Raw genomic sequence first — 19,648 nt, forward strand, 5'->3', positions numbered from 1 at the left:
GGGAGAGTGGGAGGAATGAATTACTCTTACAGAAGTCACATGAAAGGAATTGTAATCATTTTTTGTGAAAAACAATAGAACACAGACATAAAAGTAGAGGAACAAAGAGGGGAAATTAACACATACTGCCAACAGAAACATCAAATCTGTCATTTGTTAATAAATACATGTTTAATTTATTATCAGATGATAAGAAATGCATTTAGACAAAACAAAATCAGTGTGCAGTTTTGTAAACAATGAATGAGGTCAGATAAAACCTACAATATCAGGTTAGTGATGTGTCTTTGGAAAAAAAAAGGGAAAATTGCCTGGATATATATTTAAATTACAAGTCTGACTGTTTGTGAGATCAAATAAAACCAACAACAACAACATATATCAGCATCATCATGGCACAGTAGTTTAATAGAATAAAAAAATCTAAACTCAAAGCACATCTGAGGTGGAATTTTAAAGAATCAGTCATAATTTTAGACCTGCTATAGTATTAATGGTTACAGCATTTAAAATTCAAAATACTTTAGTCAAAACAATTCAGAACAATTGACATGTTTGAAACATAAATAAACTTTCTTAAAAGAGTTGCCATTAAAATTCAACTAATAGAAAATAGCACAAAGAACAAATAAAAAGCACCATATAGGTCACCAGTTGAGGCATGTCTGAATGAATAAAAAAATTAAGTACATGACTGGATAACATCTGAAACTATTAAAACACATGAATGACTTTGATCACAATAAAAAATGAATCAACCCCCATAGCTCAGTGCAAGTACAGGAGACATATAGTAGGCCGTGCATGTGTCATTGTCTTCATCATAGTCAGTCTCAAACAAACAAAAAAATACAAGATGTTGAAGCAAAATTGATTTACAAATTTAAAAAAAATAATCTCTTGCTCGGTCCAGAAGCTAAAAACAAAAATCTTAACCCGATGTCAAGATGGAATTGGTAACAGAGATCCGGTTCATGTATTTGTATGTATCTCACATGTATTTGTTCTTGACATATTCCCTGTACATCAACATGTCCTCCCTGCACAGCACTCTCACCTGGCCTTTACCCGTCATCACATGGCTCTCAAACTCATCATGGCTGTCTCTGTCCACCTGCGGGGGAGAAACTCCGTAGATGCTGTCCTCGGGAAAGCAGGACACCGGCTCTCTGAGAGAAAAGGGACGATTAGGAGGAGAGAAAAAAGTTGCGGGCAGGAGCAGGTTCAAACCGATGTAAGGTAAGTTTAAGATAAATCATGTGGTGGGAGGAAAACATGGTTACTATCTATAGTTGTCACGAGGTGATTGAAAAATGCATCAAGGACTAGAATGTTTCTTTTAAAATCCAACCAGCAACATCTTGTGAAAATCTGCTGGAGAGGGTGAGTCATTAGGAGCACTTAAATAGCAATTAGGTAGAATTACTCATATTTTCACAGAGGCTAGACTCTAAAGCGTGCCTCCTCATCTTCAGGGTGGATTATCAACTGCGTGCTTGTCAGGTTTTCCACTTAGTCGGTGAGTTCAACAGCAGCTGAGGTACAAGTGAGCGGCTGCTAAGACACGTGTTTTCATTCATATGCAGATATCTGGATAGAGTCCTTGACGCTGTCTCCCAACCCCAACTCCCATTTTGCATCTCATGGCCGTCGCTCTGAAAAGGAAGTCTTGCCACGGATATCCGCTGGCTACACCGGAAAGCCGGAAATATTAGCCGTTGCTCCCACAAGGCGCAATTGTCGTCAGACTGATAGTCGATGGATTCCGAGCTTGAGTCAATTGCTGACAATTCAAATCAATTAAATAGATTAATACTGTAGTACTGTTTGATATTGGATAATATTGAGTGACTGATATATCCCTCTAGCTCTAAACCAATGACGCACCAACAAAAGGCGACCAAGAGGCTGAACGGATAAGACATGTAGATTATCACATTTGTTTGTGTTGTGTTTGGACAGGCTGAAGCCAGATTTCCATCTAAATTTAGGAATTGGTTCATCAAGATTACTAGCTGTTGATTCAGTTGAATACGATTAAACCATTGCAGGAGAAAAGGGCCCAACTTTTCCTCCTCAGCCCAGTGTAAAAACCCATTTTACGATATTTCAAGATTTTTTTGTGTGCAAGTTTATATTATTAACTGTCCCCTAGTTTAAGGAATTTAAAGAAAGCAAGGCAGATTATTTAATGAGTCTATATTTTATCTCTCTATCAAGTAACAAATACATGTGTATTGCTCTGTGAAGATTTGTGTTCTGTCTGTTGACTTGTGGTGACTCTTCACACACAGGTGACATCTCAGCGTCTTTTAAAGATAATCGTTACAGCCTGTCGACATGTTAAGTTAAGTGATGTGAAATGTGGTAAAGGAGAGGCTATGGAGATGTTTCCTCCCTACACTCACACCTGCAGAAATGGGTATGCAATGTCAATCAGACTGGTTAATAGTGTTTCCTCTACATAGCAGTTAGGGCAACATGGAGAACATTTTGTAAATTACAGATGTTGAATTGAATTTGCTGACAAGTTAGAAGGTGTAAATGTGATCATAATTACAGTACAGCTTGTGTAAAAAATGTAATCTCTGCTAGACATGTTAACCATTTTATCATGCATGAATACTTAACTGATCTTTTTGAAAGTAACTGATCTTTTTTTTCACTCAGTCCGGACTGTACATTCATCTGTGATTTAAAATATCACCATAATTTGAGGCGGAAACAATTCACCACACTTCACTGATGCTGCTCAACAGGAATCCGGCGCAATATCCATATCCTATCCGGTTTTATTTTCACCAATTGAGTCAGCTTTGCCTATGCCTGCTGGGTCCATAGAAGAACTACACAGATGGAGGTGTCAGCCGAAAGGGCGCCTAACGGGGAAAACATGTTTGGGGTGTTGTAACAGCATCTTAGAATAGCACTGTTGCACAACAAAGGACACACCTGGACCCTGTGGACCTGACACGAGGATTACAGAAATGGCTGTCTGGGGAAAATACAGTACAAGACGTGACAATTCCACACTGACTGAGGTTGCTCTTCCACACAAAGCCAATCTGTACGCCACCTGTGTTTGAAGTACAATGACTTTCACCTGTACTAAATTATACGTGGCCTTTCCTTTGAGCAGAAATGCAAAGAAAAGAGTTGCATGCTCAAAGAGGCACGTCTAAACACAAATATCTACTCTATGGAAGATGCACTTACTATTCCTAGGGCTACCATGAAGTTGACAGTCGTGGTTTTGTGCAGAAAAATGAAGACAACTAGGAAGTGCCAAAAATTACAGTTCCTCAGAAGGCTAAAAGTGAGTCAATGAGAAATAAACATGTTTACAGCCTGGTACAAAAACAATGTTTTAACTATTCGTGACAATTCAATGGAGGGGGGGGGGGTTAATGTTTTTATGACTCAGTTCTGCATATTGTCCATCCAAGGTCCAACTCATTTTCGGATTGGCCAGGAATTAGGCCACGTCTGGCACTGCCAAGATGGCGACAACCGGAGCTACGGGTAGTCGCACACTTTGAGCTTCACTTTGACTCGGAAAAATATGGGTGACATCACAGAGACTACGTCCATAGCATGCTAGCACGCTAACCCAAAATAATGAACATTGTAAATATTTAACCTTCTAAAAAATTGCTTGTTAGCATTGCCACTGTGTGCATGTTAGCATGCTGTTAACAATTAGCTCAAAGCGCTGCTGTGCTGAAGTACAGCCTTACAGAGTTCTGTTCATGTTAAAGTTGACCTTGGTATCAAATACCATCAATAGCATCTGGCATACAGTATGAAGGCAGGAATAAAATATTTTTAATATTTTATATATTCCTATGTGCTGCGATACAAAGCTTTTAACTTGTGGTCCTTTTACAAAGCTGTGAAATCTTCGACAAACAGAAATGTGTTCTGGGACTGCCGACTCTTTCTCTAACCAGTGCTTTCAGGCAGCAAAGTGCAGCACAAAATGAGCAACGTGGATATATTTTGGTCCTCTTTACCATTGTGTTTTGTATAGGTATCAGTTAGCAGACTTCTGTTTGTGTGAGACACATACAGCTTAACAACAAAGCCCATCTGGCTACCTTGATGTAGTTTTAGAGCAAAGCAATAATGCAACTCCTTCTGTTACTCTCGTACCTCTGCTGCCTAGGGGCTTTTTTCCTTCAGAAAATGTGTGTCTATCAATACTTATATATATTTTTATTTTATTTTTGGAGTTAGTGGGTCTTAGTAGGTATAAAAAAATCAGACAACTCAGAACTTTTTATTTGCTATGAAAACGCTGTTTATCCTGATCCTGAATCTGAATGCTGACCAGTTGCAACCAGTTATTATTGCAATACACACATGAAAAGTGCTGCTTAAAGTATAAAGAGAGTTTTTTTTAACTATAGCTATATCGACTTCTTGATCCAAATGGCGGTTTGACCGCCAAACCTTTAAGCAAAGGAACAGAACACAAGGAGATAGTGGACCGCACTTCTTCAATACAATGCTGTGGAGGGAAGCTGGCTATACTGCCATTTATCTGTGCATCTAAGATATGTGTAAAGATATGTGTATAGATGTAAAGGCAAGTGAGTGTGTGTGTGTGTGTGTGTGTGTGTGTGTGTGTGTGTGTGTGTGGTTAGTAAACTGAGAGGGAGAGAGAGAGAAGGAGAAAAAAGAGCAAGCAAAGCAAAGCGGCTTTGACAGTCATCAAAGACACTGACTGTCTTATAATTTGAGTAAGATAAAGTTCGCCAGCATCGTGCGGACACCGCCACAGTTGGTCAGCATGACACACAATTTATATAAACATCAAACACTGATGAAACTAAACAAACAAGACGGGACAGGGGGAAGAAATGCGCTGGTCTAATACATCTATATTTAAATGTCTAAAAATCTATTTAAAATCTCTAGTTGTCTTTTACTTTGATGCTATAACTCATACTCATATACCTATGTAGGTAGAGTATAAAAGAGTATGCATGTAAGCGTTTAATAAAGAAGAGCAAGAGATGAATTAAAAGAGTGAGCACGGCAGGGAGATTTTTGCCTCTTGCCATCTATTCTCTCTGATTAAACCTTGGAGGTGTTGCAACAGTTGCAAATCAAACATAACATACACAATGTGTGAGAAGGAGAGAGCAAGAGTGAAAATTAAGAGGAATCGCGCTGTGGCATTTGCCATAGAGATGTTTTCTGTGAATGTGCGGAGCTAGAAAGAAAAAGAGCAGGACAAAGAGAGAAATTGCTAACGCGCCTGTATGGCTGCACATAGCAAATCAAACATAACATACACAATATGTGAGAAGGAGCGAGAAAGAGCAAGAGTGAAAATTAAGAGGAATTGCGCTGTGACATTTGCCATAGAGGTGTTTTCTGTGAATGTGCGGAGCTAGAAAGAAAAAGAGCAGGACAAAGAGAGAAATTGCTAATGCGCCTGTATGGCTGCACATTGCCATCCCACGTGTGGTTAAATTTTGAAAAAAACACCTGCTGGGTCATGGCCACAGCGAGCAGGTGGGCGAAAGGGTGGACTAACTGGGAAACAGCAGGGATGATAAGAAGTGAGGAAAGAAGTGTTTGGTTAGAAGAGATGAAGATTTAACAGCTACAGTAGAAGAGTCCTGGAGACCACTTAGAGACTGTGAGAACTGTGTTCACTTGTTGGTCCTGTAGGTACTTGTCCAAAGGTTACTGGGACATCCTGGGACATCCTGGGACCTCTCTCTCTCTCTCATCTCTCTCTTTCGCTCTGTCTGTGTTTGTTTCTTTCTTCTGTCTGTGTGAATGATGTGATTTTTCATTATCAAGGGTTGAAAAAAGGAGAGTATGCTGTACAGATGTACAGACTGCAGACCCCTGAGGCGAAGTTGTGATTTGTGATATTGGGCTGTATACAAAAATTGACTTGACTTGACTACTGGAAATGTTAAGTGGCATTTATAAGAGTCTGATTATAACAACAAACCCACATTAAGCTTGCGATCCCATGTGAGTAAGGATTAGGATTATTGAATCTGAATACAGATGTTGGGTTTTTTTTGTCCGTGTGTTAGTGGTTGTGTGTGTGTTTGAGTTACTTTTTCATGTTTACTCACAAGCAAATGATGTTTTCCAGGTTTATGCGTTCGGTTCTTTCCACCCTGTGCTGGCTTTCGCCCAGGTGCGAAAACCTGCAGAAAAAAAGAAAAGAAAGCACAAAATGAAAAAGGCAGATATTCCTGCAAAAAAAAAAAAAAAGTCTACAGTATATGCCCATGCTACACATGTTTGTCTCTGCCTGATCCACCTTCCATTTTCATGATGTGAAGATTAACAGTTAGTTGGGTAACAGTTAAAGGACCATTTAGATTTAAGGTTATTATTGTCTATTTTTCATTTCAAATACTCAGAGATGAGCTTAACAAGATCTCTAATATCATCAAATTTCTCCTGAGGTTATATTTCTCTTTTGCAAAGACACAACATTATGCAGTTGAATGTTCCCCTCTGGCTCTTGCTTATGATTATTTAATATTAATGCGTTGATTAGTTGAGCTTTGGCCGCAGTACAACATCTTTGGAGCCATTTCAACTTCCAGCTTCAATAATGAATGCAGTTTTATTCTCATAATGTGCCACTACAGCAGAAGGATATGAACAACATTTTTAAAAGTGAATACCCTGCTTCAATTACACCTCAAAACTCTGCCTGCCGTCAGGGTCACAAATACAAATACAAGAAGACACAAGACTAAAGATTAGCAACAGTATCGCACACTGTCATAGATTAACTGTTGTGGTCATGCGTAGAAAAACAGAAGTTCTACAGTTGAGAAAATGTAGTCCCAAAGGGAAGCACGGTCTGACAGTCAGTTAGGTATCGCGGTAAAGAAGTTAAAGCTGTGAAAAAATATAGTATAAAGTGTGCACTTACATGGCTTATGAATATTTTTTTTAGGGGGCTAAAATAAGTTTTTGCTGCTGCCCCTGTCCACAGCAGTACAATGCTTAGCTCCTGTGCCAGGACTCCTGTCTTCTTCCCTAAAACTGGGAGCACTCTGACATCTACTGTAGGTAATACAATGATTATAAGTCCCTCAACAAAAAAACCCCACTTCAAAATACACAAAATATCCCTTTAAGTATGTCTGCTCATCTATATCTAAGCTCCAGTATACCATATACTGACTGACTGACTATTGAAATAATAGACTGGGCCAGCTAACCTCAATGGGTTTAGGACAGCAGGGTGTGAAAAAAAAGCTATTAAAGCTCCTCCAAATGCATCACACAGTATAAAATGTGCAGTTCATACCCAAAGAACAGACAGTTTTGTTCATTTTCAAACCTGGCGACAGCTATTCACTGAAGCTCATAAACATGGTAGGGAGCAAAAAGGAAGAAAAGACATTATGCAGTAGAAAGGACAGACAGTAAATGAAACGCAGTGATGAAGGAAGGGAGAGGTGAACAAAAAGCAGTGAGGTCAGAAGTGCGATGCACACAGCGGGGCAGAGTTGACAATGTCCCTTTTGCAAAATGACCAATATCACCCTGAGGGGGCTGCTGACACCGGCCGCTTGTTCCTCCCCTCTCTGTCTTGGAAGCTGGGCTGCTTTGTCCATAATAATAAATAGAAAGCATTTTCCTCAGGACCATTTAAATGTGCAGAGGCAGTCAGAAAACAAGGCTGCCTTTTGCTTCAACGTGACACCAACAGCATGCTAGACATACACTGAGTACGCCGAGAGCTGAATGGCAAACATACAAAGCCAGGTGGAGTTGGTACTGTAGGTATGAAACGTGACAAAAATGTACATTGGTTGCTTCAGAGAGTAACACACTCACAATCAGCAAAACATTACAAACACCCCTCAATATAATACAGTCCAGTTCACCAACACTGCAAATTACATTCTCAATAATACACGTGTAGTAGCAATTTCTACAATATATATATATTATAGTTTAGGATTGGGCAATATGTTAACATTTTCCAGCCAGTCACCATCAGCCCAGCAGCCGGTAATTGGCAATATAGGCATGTGAGCATCAGCGGCATTGTCCCACCAACATAAAGAAGCATAATCTTCATAGACAGTTACTAGATAGATAGACAGCCAATCACACAGATAACTCACTGCATATGTTTTAAACGTATTAAGCATAGCTGCATTGATTGATAAGCTCCCAGTCTGTCTGTGAGCTTGTCTATGTCACTAAAGGCAGATCCACCTCTCACAACAGTGGGAAGGGAAATAAAATGAATAAATCATTACATAAACACTGTTGATTTCTTCCCATGGAGACAACAGGATATTTATTTTGGTTCGGTACATTTCTGCTTTCAGCCGCTGTCCACTCAGCTACCGACACAGGAAGAAAGAGTTTTTTGATAGGATGACAGAACGCTCACTTTTCGCTTATGTTGCGGTTTCCCAGTAATAAACAAACAAAATAAACTCACAATTATATATCCTAACACTCACATATGGCTTACACTTATTTTCCTTATTAAAGGGAAAATACACCCGTACAAGTTGTGAAATTCAAGTTTTTCTCTTTAACAGACTAAGACGCTTAATTGTCTTGTTAACCCATCTTGGTATATCTTTCCACCGTTCCAACAATTACCACCTCTGTGAATTAAGGGTTTATTTCAACAAAATATCAAGATGTGAAAATATACCAACACCTCTAAGCGCTCCTCTAAGTCTCCCGGCTGCTTGAAGAGCAGCCCCCCAACTCTGCCAGGCAGCGGCTCGTTCTTTCGAAGCATTTTATTACCAAAAGGATAACGCTTGCCCCAAAGAACAAACTAGCCATAAAAACAGCAACCGACAATGTACTTAAGCGTTGTCGATAGGCAACATATTCATCTAACCCCCAACCCAAAAGTGAGTTAAAGCCCTAAACACGTGGGCCAACCATTTTCTAATGTGTGCATTCTGCCTCCTGCTACTACTACTATTATTATTATTATTGTGATGATGATAATGATTATTCATATATATATTATTAATACAGTTATTAGTTCAAATATTCACTGTCATGGCCGTCCACCATAGAGCCTGTTTGATGTTCCTGCTTGTTAAATTGAAGGTTTTCGTCACCACTGTTGCGGTTACTGACTGCTCACGGAGGAATTGTTGGGTCTCTGCTAATCATAAATAAGCCAAGAGTGTGGTATAGACCTACTCTATTTGTAAAGTGTCTTGAGATACCTTTTTTTATGATTTGGCACTATATTAAAACAGTGCATGCAGGCATGTGTGTGCCAGCCTTGTAATAGTTACCTTTCATAAATGAGCAGATCTTTCCCTGCAGGAAACCGAGCCAGATTTAGTCCATAGGGTTCCTTAACTGACTGCTGCTGCTGGATGTCCTGAAGAGGTAAGAAGAGAAATGTAAGGAGCTGCCGTACAGTACATATGCACGTGACTGAGACATAAAGACACAAGAAGCTTTTACTGCGATTTAAAAAGGACTATTGAGAATAATACAAAGAAATACACAGGAGCAGGTGAAGGTGTTTGCTAAGAGCAAATCAAATAGCTGCAACTCAAATTATAAAAATCACACAGACAAGGTCATCAGGTTCAGCCGCTTCTTCACAACTGATTTACTACTTAAGATGGCTCAAGGAGTGTAATTTAAACCACTATGAATGTAATTTGATTGTTGGTGTCTGGTGGGGTGGCTCCATGTTCAGGGACAGTGCCCTCCTGGGGGTCTTGCACACAATGTCCACTGTTATAGAGACATAATAATCATAATAAGCAAGAAATAAGTTTTTAAAAAGGTCAGTCCAGTTCAAGTAGATTCTAAAAGGCTTCGTGTAATTCATTAGAAAATTGAATTTTATTTGAAAATAAAATATCAAAAAAGCAAAAAACATAAGGGTAGCAAAATCAAGTTGGAAGAATTTGAAATCATAATCAAGGGCCATTGATAATGATGCTCTATAAAGATAACCACTGCTGTTTCATATATCAGAACTGCAATTAAAAAGAAATTAACCAATGAGATTAATGTAGCTCAATTGCCTAAAACTATTGCCAAGGATTCAATTCAGTTCATAATTACACAATGCTGTGAGAACAGAAAGTAAAGGAAAACAACAAATATTTCCAGGGTCTATTTCTTCATCAGGTTTTTCAGTTTCTGAGAAAACAAGTAATCAACACACATTTATTTGTATTAAATTATTTCAGTATTCCGTTTTATAAAGGTTTACCAAGATTTCCAATCAAACTAGATATGATATTAAATACTGCTGTGATTTATTAAGTCTTTCAATTAAGGACAAGAATGATCAAATTACAGCTTAGTGCAACTGTAAGAACAACAGAAAGTTGTTGAACCCCTCGATAAACGGTCTACAACAGCAGAGTAAGGCTGATTACATTCTTATAAAGTAAGAACAAGACGATGAGGCTACAGCGGGCACATGCTCACCAAAAACCAGATGATCAAAGAGACGATTCAACGCCGTCTGCTCTGACTTATCTCAGTTTCTGTGTTCACATGCTGGTGGTAGGGTGGGAATCTTATGTGAACAGCATGGATCCATCTTGCCTTGTGGTGTGGTGTGGGGTGGTGTGAGATTGCAGGGTTGGTGTTAAAGTATATTGTGGCTGTGAGTGTTTTCTTGGCAGACATGACATCAGACCATTTCATAACAACTGAGCATTATTCGATTATGGCAGAGTAACTCACGTGAAAAGGTATCTTCCACATTATGGTAAATGTAAATTTTCTATTGTGATTAGGACTGTAAAACTGTAATCTGATGAATCACAGGCTTTGTGATTAATTAAGCTGAATTAATTGCATATATCAATATTCACCATTACAGGCACTGAAAAGTATTCAAATGGATTTTGGTAGATGAGTGAATAAATGAATAGACATTATTAGGGCTGGGTTCACCTGATGAAGCCGTGAAGTCTGCTAGCCGCTAGGCTCATTTATACAGTGTAAACACTAAAATGCTGCAGCGCTATACCGTCCATCTTAGCTTATGAACGGAGAAATGTCAAGTTAAAACCAAGAAGTCTCATGTAGAGGTTTGTATGGCGGTGCTGTAGCAGCCTGGCGTCCTTTTCAGGCAATTTATTGGAGGTAAACACAGTAAAAGGCTGTGCGTAATGCCACCGCGCTCTAGCAGGCACTGGCCGTTGAATCCCCAGAGACAGGTCTGGTTATGCGAGACACACTGGGCAACATGAAAATGCTTGTAATTTTGTATTAAATAAGGGCATGGAGGCATTTTTCAGAAGCAATTCAGTCGCTGCATAAAACTTTGGAACCCAGTCTTACCCATTATCCATATGGCAATGTCTGTCTCAGTACGTTAACAATTTTCTAAACAAAGATCCTGATAATGTTGTTTTGTACACTTGATCATATGACCGATCAATGGACTGTATATGAGGAAACTGGAACTAGCCTCAGGTACCAACCCTAATAGAGGAGAGGGAAGAGTTGTGCAGAGTGTTTTAATTTTGAAAACTTTAAAACTGAATTAAATAAATCCCTGATTGTCCTGCAGCAGCCCTGTGCTCAAAACTAGGATCCGTAATGTAGCTGTAGTGTTGAAAGATTAAGCTGGTAGTTTGGGAGGTTTAAATAATGTCCTGCAAGAAAAATGATATTGTGAGGAAATTATGTATCCCGGAGGTGGATTTCACCCGCTTTCCATAAGGACCGTGAGAAGCTTGTTATGTAACAACGTGCACAAGAGCGGACGTAAAGCGGTCAACTATGCCATTGTTGTCTTTGACTGTTTGAATATGCTACACACACACACACACACACACACACACACACACACACACACACACACACACACACACACACACACACACACACACACACACACACACACACACACACACACACACACACACACACACACACACACACACACACACACACACACACACACACACACACACACACACACACACACACACACACACACACACACACACACACACACACACACACACACACACACACACACACACGTGATGTGATGTGATCCATGTATAAACCAGACACATGCTGGTTTATACATACACCCGCACACATTGCAGATCCATCTATGTTCACACATATGCCCATATTGAGGGGAATATGAAATGGCCATGTGTAATTACATGGCCAACGTAGTAATGATCTGATGTTTAAATATTTCAACAGTTTTGTTTTGTGCTGGCACACTCGCAATCCATTCTCAGGAGCAGACTCAGAGGCAGCGACACGAGGCGCATAAGAGTGGGGGTGTGTGTGTGTGCGCCCAACACGTGAGCTAGCTGTCCAGGATTTCATGACTAGCTCACTGCTCAAGGCTGGAGAAGACAAAACAGAGAAAATCTATGGAAAATACATCACAAATCAGGAGGAGAAAGAGATGGATGGAGCAGGTAAAAAGCCTTCACCTCTAACTCTGAAAATCAAAAGTGGTCAAATTTTAACTTTCTCTCAGATTTTCTGTAGGCGCGTTTTTCCCCCCTGCCATTTAGATGCAAATTGAGAAAAAAATTGACCTGACATTTTAAATTTAATATTTGCAGTGCCATAACCCAGACACATGTTTTGATGCATTACTTGTCAAATAGAAGCACATTTTCTACCAAACCTTTTCGTCTTTTATATAAATACTTTTACATTCTGGGATATATGCTTATTCACTTTCTTGCCAAGAGCATAAGGACTGGAAGTAGGGTGAAACTTCCAAGTTTCTTGTCTTTACTGCACAGACAAAGAATATATACAGCACAGAATAGCCTGTAGAACCACAACTTTTTGGTTTTTACAATTCTGTTTGTGCACGGATTAAACAAACATGATATAAGGTGTTACTTAGTAACCGTAAGAGGTGCTGCGAGGGTGACTTTTGAACCTGTAGACAGAGCCAGACTAGCCTTTCCCAACTGCTTACAGTCTTTGCGCCAAGCCAATTTTCTTCTGGCTGATGCTACATATTTAAAGAGATATTTTAGCCATTTGAATCCAGGTCTGTGTCATGGCAATGTGAGCATTGTGTGACTGAGACAGGCCAAACATCATTGATCTGAACATAATACCCACACTGGTACACAAAGATAATACTTGAAGTTCAGGATAAACTTCTTACGGTCTGTTGATGTGCAATAAATATTGAAGGTTATGTACAAATACCTGCCTGTTCTACTGATTTCAATTGTCTTGTGAAAACAGCTCAGAAAAATCCAAATCCTTTGACATACAGTAACTTTATTTTAACAGTAACGCAAATAGTTACTTTCCCTGGTAACTAGTTACTCTTATTATAGAGTAATTCAGTAACTAACTCAGTTACTTTTTGGAACAAGTAGTGAGTAACTATAACTAATTACTTTTTTAAAGTAATGTTACCAACACTGGTGGGTCGAATGAGTCACCCCATGCCTGCTGATGTCTGTATATAATGCCTGTAACCATAGTAGCATTATGGCCACTGCAAATAATAGTTGACGCACTGAGAAATTCTAAAAGGATGCCAAGTTCCGGTGCATTTGATAGAGCCTGTTGACACGCTGACCTACTACCTGTGCTGATTAATGTCCTCCTGTCTGCTGCGGTATGAAATCTGGGTCAACAGGGAATGTGAACATATGATAGATAGATAAAATGGTGATGACGCATTTTGGGAATTTGTAAGTGTACTTGTATATATATACGTTATAGCATGTGGTGACCTATACTGTGAGAGACACAGGTGAGAAAGCAGCAATAAGATCTGACTTTTATCTCATATGTGGGTGCATGCACGATGATTTCCGGAGGAATATAACGAATATAGAATTGACATATATGTCCTGAAACAAGCATCAAAGCAGATCTGGACCTTCACATCAACCGTAGCAAGTAAACCCAAAGAGGAGATTAAATGACATGATCACCTGATGTCCTAAAAGCAGACATCATCCCATGGCACATGTCCTACATACACGTCTTAATGATAACTGGGCCTTAGAGGAGGAAGCCAGAGAACCAACCATTCTATCAAATCCCAGCCAAATATTGATCATGTTAGGCAGAATAATGAGAATAATTGCGCTGCATGAGGAGCTGCAGACATGGCAGGCTGGTTTCAGAAAAAATGCATCTTATACAGACGATATTTCATAATAACATGTCAATACAAAGAGACCTGATGGAGGTCAATGCTACCAATACATGAGTCCAACCAAATGTGGGTTCTGATCCACCTTATCAATTATCTTTGGTTTTAAAATTGTCATCTTTACTAAGAAAATAGTCAACAATGTTTTTATATTAAAATTGAAAGCTACAAAATCAAAACACCAATCTCCCCGTACAAATGGATAAAAACAATATATTTAGAAAAACTTGCATTTCAGCTTTCACATTTCACTTGAGACCATAGAGAGCCATACTGCTGGAGGTAACAAGACCATAAAACACAAGGACTAACAATTTTACCTTTATGTCTTTAGACTTACATTGAGGTGTCACTAAATAAAAGCTAGTTTCTCATTTCACGTGTGAGTCCGGACAACCAGTTGACGTCAAGAAGCTTATTAAGATATCGATTTCTGGACAAATTACCGAAGGGGAGGTTCAATTGAACATACTTGTTTCAATGACAGTATGGATAAAGAAGTCATACAGTGATACATACTGTACAGCACAAATTTGCTTTTAGCATGGTATGTAATACTGTATGTGCAGAGAGTTGAGTTCCCTATGTGAAGAGATGTAGAAAAGAGAGAGGAACAGTGACATAATATCATACCTCTCTTTTAGTCTCCATTAACCAACTAACCCACAACATTTAGACCCTACACTCCGGAAACGCCCCGTCACTGAGGCTGATTAAGTTCATGTCTTCTGACGCAAACAGAAACACAGAACTAATTTTTTTGGGACTCAGGGGAAAGAGGAGAGAAGAAAATACAATTAGGGTGACATACTCAATTTGGAAGGCAAAAAGCCTTTGAGCCCCAAAACACAACAACTTGCATAAACGCTAATGACATTTCCCTGAGGTCCTTAAAGGAGATTTCATATCCACGAGTCATTACAGGATCTGGAGGCTGATTTGTTTCCTTTATTTTAAACAATAAGTGATACAAATTTAGATTTGATTTTACTTGTGTTTCCACCTTGAAGTCTTTTGAATGTGATCTTGCTGTATATCCCGGTTGCAGTGTAAATGTGTATTTTGGGCTTACTGTATGTTATTTAGGTGCTTGTTGTTTTTCATACCTCCTGTGTGCGAGTGCTCTCGCCAGACTCTGTTAGTAGTTTGATCGGGGTAGAGCGCTGGGACACGGATCCGTCATCGTCGCGGTCCTCCTCAGAGTCGTCCTCTGATGTGCTGCTGATGGCCTCCTCGCTTGGGGGAGGAGGGGCGCTGGCTGCAGTCTTCCTCTGGAGCAGTGTCTCCTCCTTACTGCTCTTGTTGCTGCAAATATACACAAACAGCCACAAAGATTAACATATGCAAAATGAGTTGGTCCACAATCATGTAGCTGTCATATATGATTTTGAAGAATATTTGTTATATGTTATGAGACTGTGTATAATTGAACATGTAGTCAACCAGCGGGAGTGTTTTAAGAGACTATAAATTGCTCATCATAGCAGCAATGGCACCGTGTAGCAAACTGACTAATACCTAAAACCTTCTGGTAGAAAAAGATTCAATTTAGACTCTACTACTACTGAGGAGGTCTAAAGTGTCCTTGTGATACTGCAACTACTCTAAAAGCCTTCTGGAGCTCGTTGTTTTCCACCTCTGCCAAGAGAATCCTGCGTGAGTCACTGAATGTTAATGTTTTTGAGATCACTCAAATATATTCATAACCCGTCCAATCTCCTCCCTCTCCCATGTATTTGCTTCTGCAAGTGCAGTCAGTCAGAATGTCCATCGTCTGACCTGCAGTTTGGTTTTTAATGGCCAGTTCTGATCAGTTCTGATTGTTGAAGCTGAAGGTTGTGTCAATTTTAATCTCACAGTGATAGTTGCTAAATCAGCCTCACTTATATACTGTATTATCCAATACAGATTGTTGTGCAACAGAAAGACATAATGAGTAAGGACAATAAACTAATATGGCTACAGATTCAAGTGTTGGTTGTAACGTGTTTAGACAGAAAATGGCAGTGACGTGATGAAAGTAAGGATACCTTCCATCTTGGTGAACTAAATATTGACTGGTTTTCTAAAAATTGCCCATTACGTAAGGAGTGGATTTCTGTGGCGGATGTTTGCATTTAACTCAGGTTGTGACTCAAACAAGAAGAATTTCTACAGCAATGGATGGTGTTAATACTTCGACCAATATTGATTATATTTTCACAAACGTACATGAGCTGTGTTCACAGATAGTATCAGCGGCAGTGGGATGCGGTGATGATTTAACTGCTTTCACAAGAAAGACTTCAGTGCCTAAGTCTGGAGTTAGGATAGTCTACCCCGGATCACATAAATGATTTAATGTTGATTCATTTGCAAATGCATATCAATCTGGAACTACATTTGACATTTCCTGTGGTGCAGACCAAAATGGCTATGGACGCAACATGACCTACAACCACTGGCACAGTGTCACAGTGACACATGTGAGATGAGGTGGTGCTTGGTCTATTTTGAAGCAGAAAAAAACACATCAGGCTTTTCACAAACATTCTCAAATTACAGACAGAGGTGCAACTCGAGGTCATTTCCTGTATCTGTAATTCCCCACTGCCACACAACCTCTTAAGGAAACTAGCTGCAGGTCTTGAGTGTATTGACTAAAATTGAAGAAAATGAGAACACTTTTTTTTTGCATATCCCCACAACAATCGACACTAAAATGACATTTTTTTAGTCAAGACAAACCAGGAGAGAAAATTAACTTTGTCTGAAACCTGTTTCTGTCTCAAAAACAAACTCTTGCAAGTTTTGGGAACTCAGCTAAGCTAATGTCAACTAACGTTTGTGAACACCTCAGATAACTCATTTGTGTAATGCTAAATATGGCTTCTGTTCTGGAAATTGCTCAGAAACATTGTCAATACACCTAGGGAATACATCGATTCCTCTGAATGCCCTGAGTCTCTAGTCTGGTTATAAATTGTCATGGGCTGGGATTATCCTACAGGTGTCAACCACAGCTCATTTTATACAGTGACGTCAAGTTATAAAAAATGGTCTCACTACAATAAGATGGCGAGTCTTGGTTTACCAGTCCTACCCAATTTATGCAACTCTAAGACTGTTAATGGGTCCATGACTAGTGGAAGAGGGTAAACCCACCACACATGAAACCTTCATCAATATTAGTGGTATTTTCTTTTTGTCTTCTTTGTGTTTTTACTGTAAGCTACTTTAGCCAATATTTTCACTCATTTCACTGATGTTTATATTATTGATACAATGTGGTTTTACATTGTTGTATTTTTGTACTGTTGCAACGGGAATCCAATTATAGAATAATCATTAAATGAAGCAATGAAACGATGAAGCATTACAGAACATTAGAGGGGTCAGGTGTAGTGTAGAAGTGGTCATGCTGCGCTGCAATACTGTCAAGATAATTATGAGCCATCAGCACATGGGGTTTCTAAACAAGTGCTGCATTAGGCTATTTGTGTGTGCAAGAGTGATTATTTCACACACACACACACACACACACACACACACACACACACACACACACACACACACACACACACACACACACACACACACACACACACACACACACACACACACACACACACACACACACACACACACACACACACACACACACACACACACACACACACACACACACACACACACACACACACACACACACACACACACACACACACACACACACAACCTTGTTTTGGAAACCTGAAAACACAGTGTTGAATAAAGTAGTGTGCATGAGGACACAGTGACATGGGATTTATTCGATAAAAAACAAAACAAAAAAAAACATCACAAATGTGGACATAGCCACGTGCTGTAAATAGCCTGAGATGCACTCACCCCAGCACAGATTTTCCTGTTTCCTCTGGCTTGCGAACTGTGAATGGGCTTGGATCCACTCCTACTGTCTTGGGCATAAATTCCCTTTATGAGCATAAATTAGAAGGAAACACATTAGCTGACATCCTGCAGTAATGTCAAAATACCAGCTGATTTGGTCTACTACTAATCTCCCATCAACAAAATCTGGGAAGACTTCACTGTAGAAAACTGTAAAAACATATTGCTGCTGGAAGATTACAAACAATTTTTTTTAATGTCTCAACAAAATCTTTGATTATCTGTGTGTATTCACCTTGCAGAGTTGGTCATGGCGATGCAAAATGTGTCATCAAAGTACGTAAGTTCATAAGGTTTGAAGAATTCTGTGTAGATGTCAATACTCTCCTCAAAGCGGTTCACTCTCCTCACTATGATCTTTTTCATGGTGTCCTCACACGGTACTGCATCCACACAGGAGCGCACAAAAGAACATGCAGAACAAACAATGTTAAAAAAACATTCATTCCACATACCTAAAGTAAACGTGAATGTAACCTACTAACAGGTATCATCTGTGTTGCTAAAACCTGAACCTAGTGTATGCCTTTGTGCCATAGAGCTCCATTGTTGTACAAAAACTATTAAAAGGCTTCCAAATAAGCCACAACATTGCACTGGGTGACATGTTTTTTTTATTATGATGATCTCCAATACTATAAGTAAGTAAGAAAATTTATTTTGATGGGAATCGTAACTTTTTGTGAAAAATGTTTGTCTTTTTTAATATTTGCTGAAATTGTCACTAGATGATCAGTGAAATAATAATGTATCTCTCCCTCTCTCTGTTGGCTCCTAATGTCATCTGTTAGATCCACTGCACCGACTAACCACTAATCAGAGCATTGCATATTTCTCGCATCAAGTGTTTTCAGAAACATATTTTAGTGTCTTGTTTAGCTGTTAAATGCGAAAGTATGTCCAGTGTGATAGTTGGTGGGCAGAGTTTGGTTTTGGCTCGTTTTGAGATTACATCAGAGACTGCCCGCCTCTTGCTGGTTGTTTTTCTTCAGACACTGGAAACTAGCAGATACCATTAGGAGCACACAGAGAGGGCTCTGGGAGCAGACAGGGACAGAAGATGGAGGTAGAGATACATTACTTTTTCGCAGATCATCTGTCCCACAGTGGTGTTGGGATGTAATGACAGTTTCAACAAATATGAAAAAAAAACTTTTTTCACAGAAAGTTAAAAATTCACACAAACTAAGATGCTACCTTGTTTTATATTATGGATGTTGCAGATGTTATTATAGTACATTGAAGAAATACCTTCATCATAGGGCACTGGAAGGTAGGACAAGACTCCTGGTGACCACCACAGTGTGTAGCTGCAGACAGATGGGACAGATATAAATGCGTTAAACCTTCCGGTAAAATTTTCAATGACTGATGTGTATTTGGATGATTTGAAGAGTGTTTTTACAGAAAATTATGATGTCACAGTAAGGTTGACCTTTGACATCTTGGATATGAACTTTATTCACTTCATCACTTTTATCCTATTAGACATCTGTGCAAAATGTTGTTCATTTAAAATTTGCGTAGGAATTGACTTGAGTTACAGAAAAAAAAAACGTGATTTGTGAAGTCACA

At 39.2% G+C, this 19,648-nt stretch overlaps 1 protein-coding gene across 1 annotated transcript in view; it reads right to left on the reverse strand.

Moving 5' to 3' along the window:
• Positions 1–206: 206 nt before the first annotated feature.
• Positions 207–19,648, reverse strand: part of fig4a (FIG4 phosphoinositide 5-phosphatase a) — a 47,229-nt gene continuing 27,787 nt past the window's right edge. The window contains exons 18-24 of the mRNA XM_083934602.1: positions 19,325–19,383; positions 18,309–18,456; positions 18,014–18,097; positions 15,250–15,448; positions 9,285–9,373; positions 6,105–6,179; positions 207–1,169 (exon numbers count right to left, since the gene is read on the reverse strand). Coding sequence (XP_083790728.1) covers positions 992–1,169; positions 6,105–6,179; positions 9,285–9,373; positions 15,250–15,448; positions 18,014–18,097; positions 18,309–18,456; positions 19,325–19,383 — 832 coding nt within the window. The 3' untranslated portion in view covers positions 207–991. The remainder of the gene's footprint in view (positions 1,170–6,104; positions 6,180–9,284; positions 9,374–15,249; positions 15,449–18,013; positions 18,098–18,308; positions 18,457–19,324; positions 19,384–19,648) is intronic.

This window comes from Echiichthys vipera (assembly GCF_963691815.1).
Source record: "Echiichthys vipera genome assembly, chromosome: 19".
Classification (NCBI taxonomy): Eukaryota; Metazoa; Chordata; class Actinopteri; order Perciformes; family Trachinidae; genus Echiichthys; species Echiichthys vipera.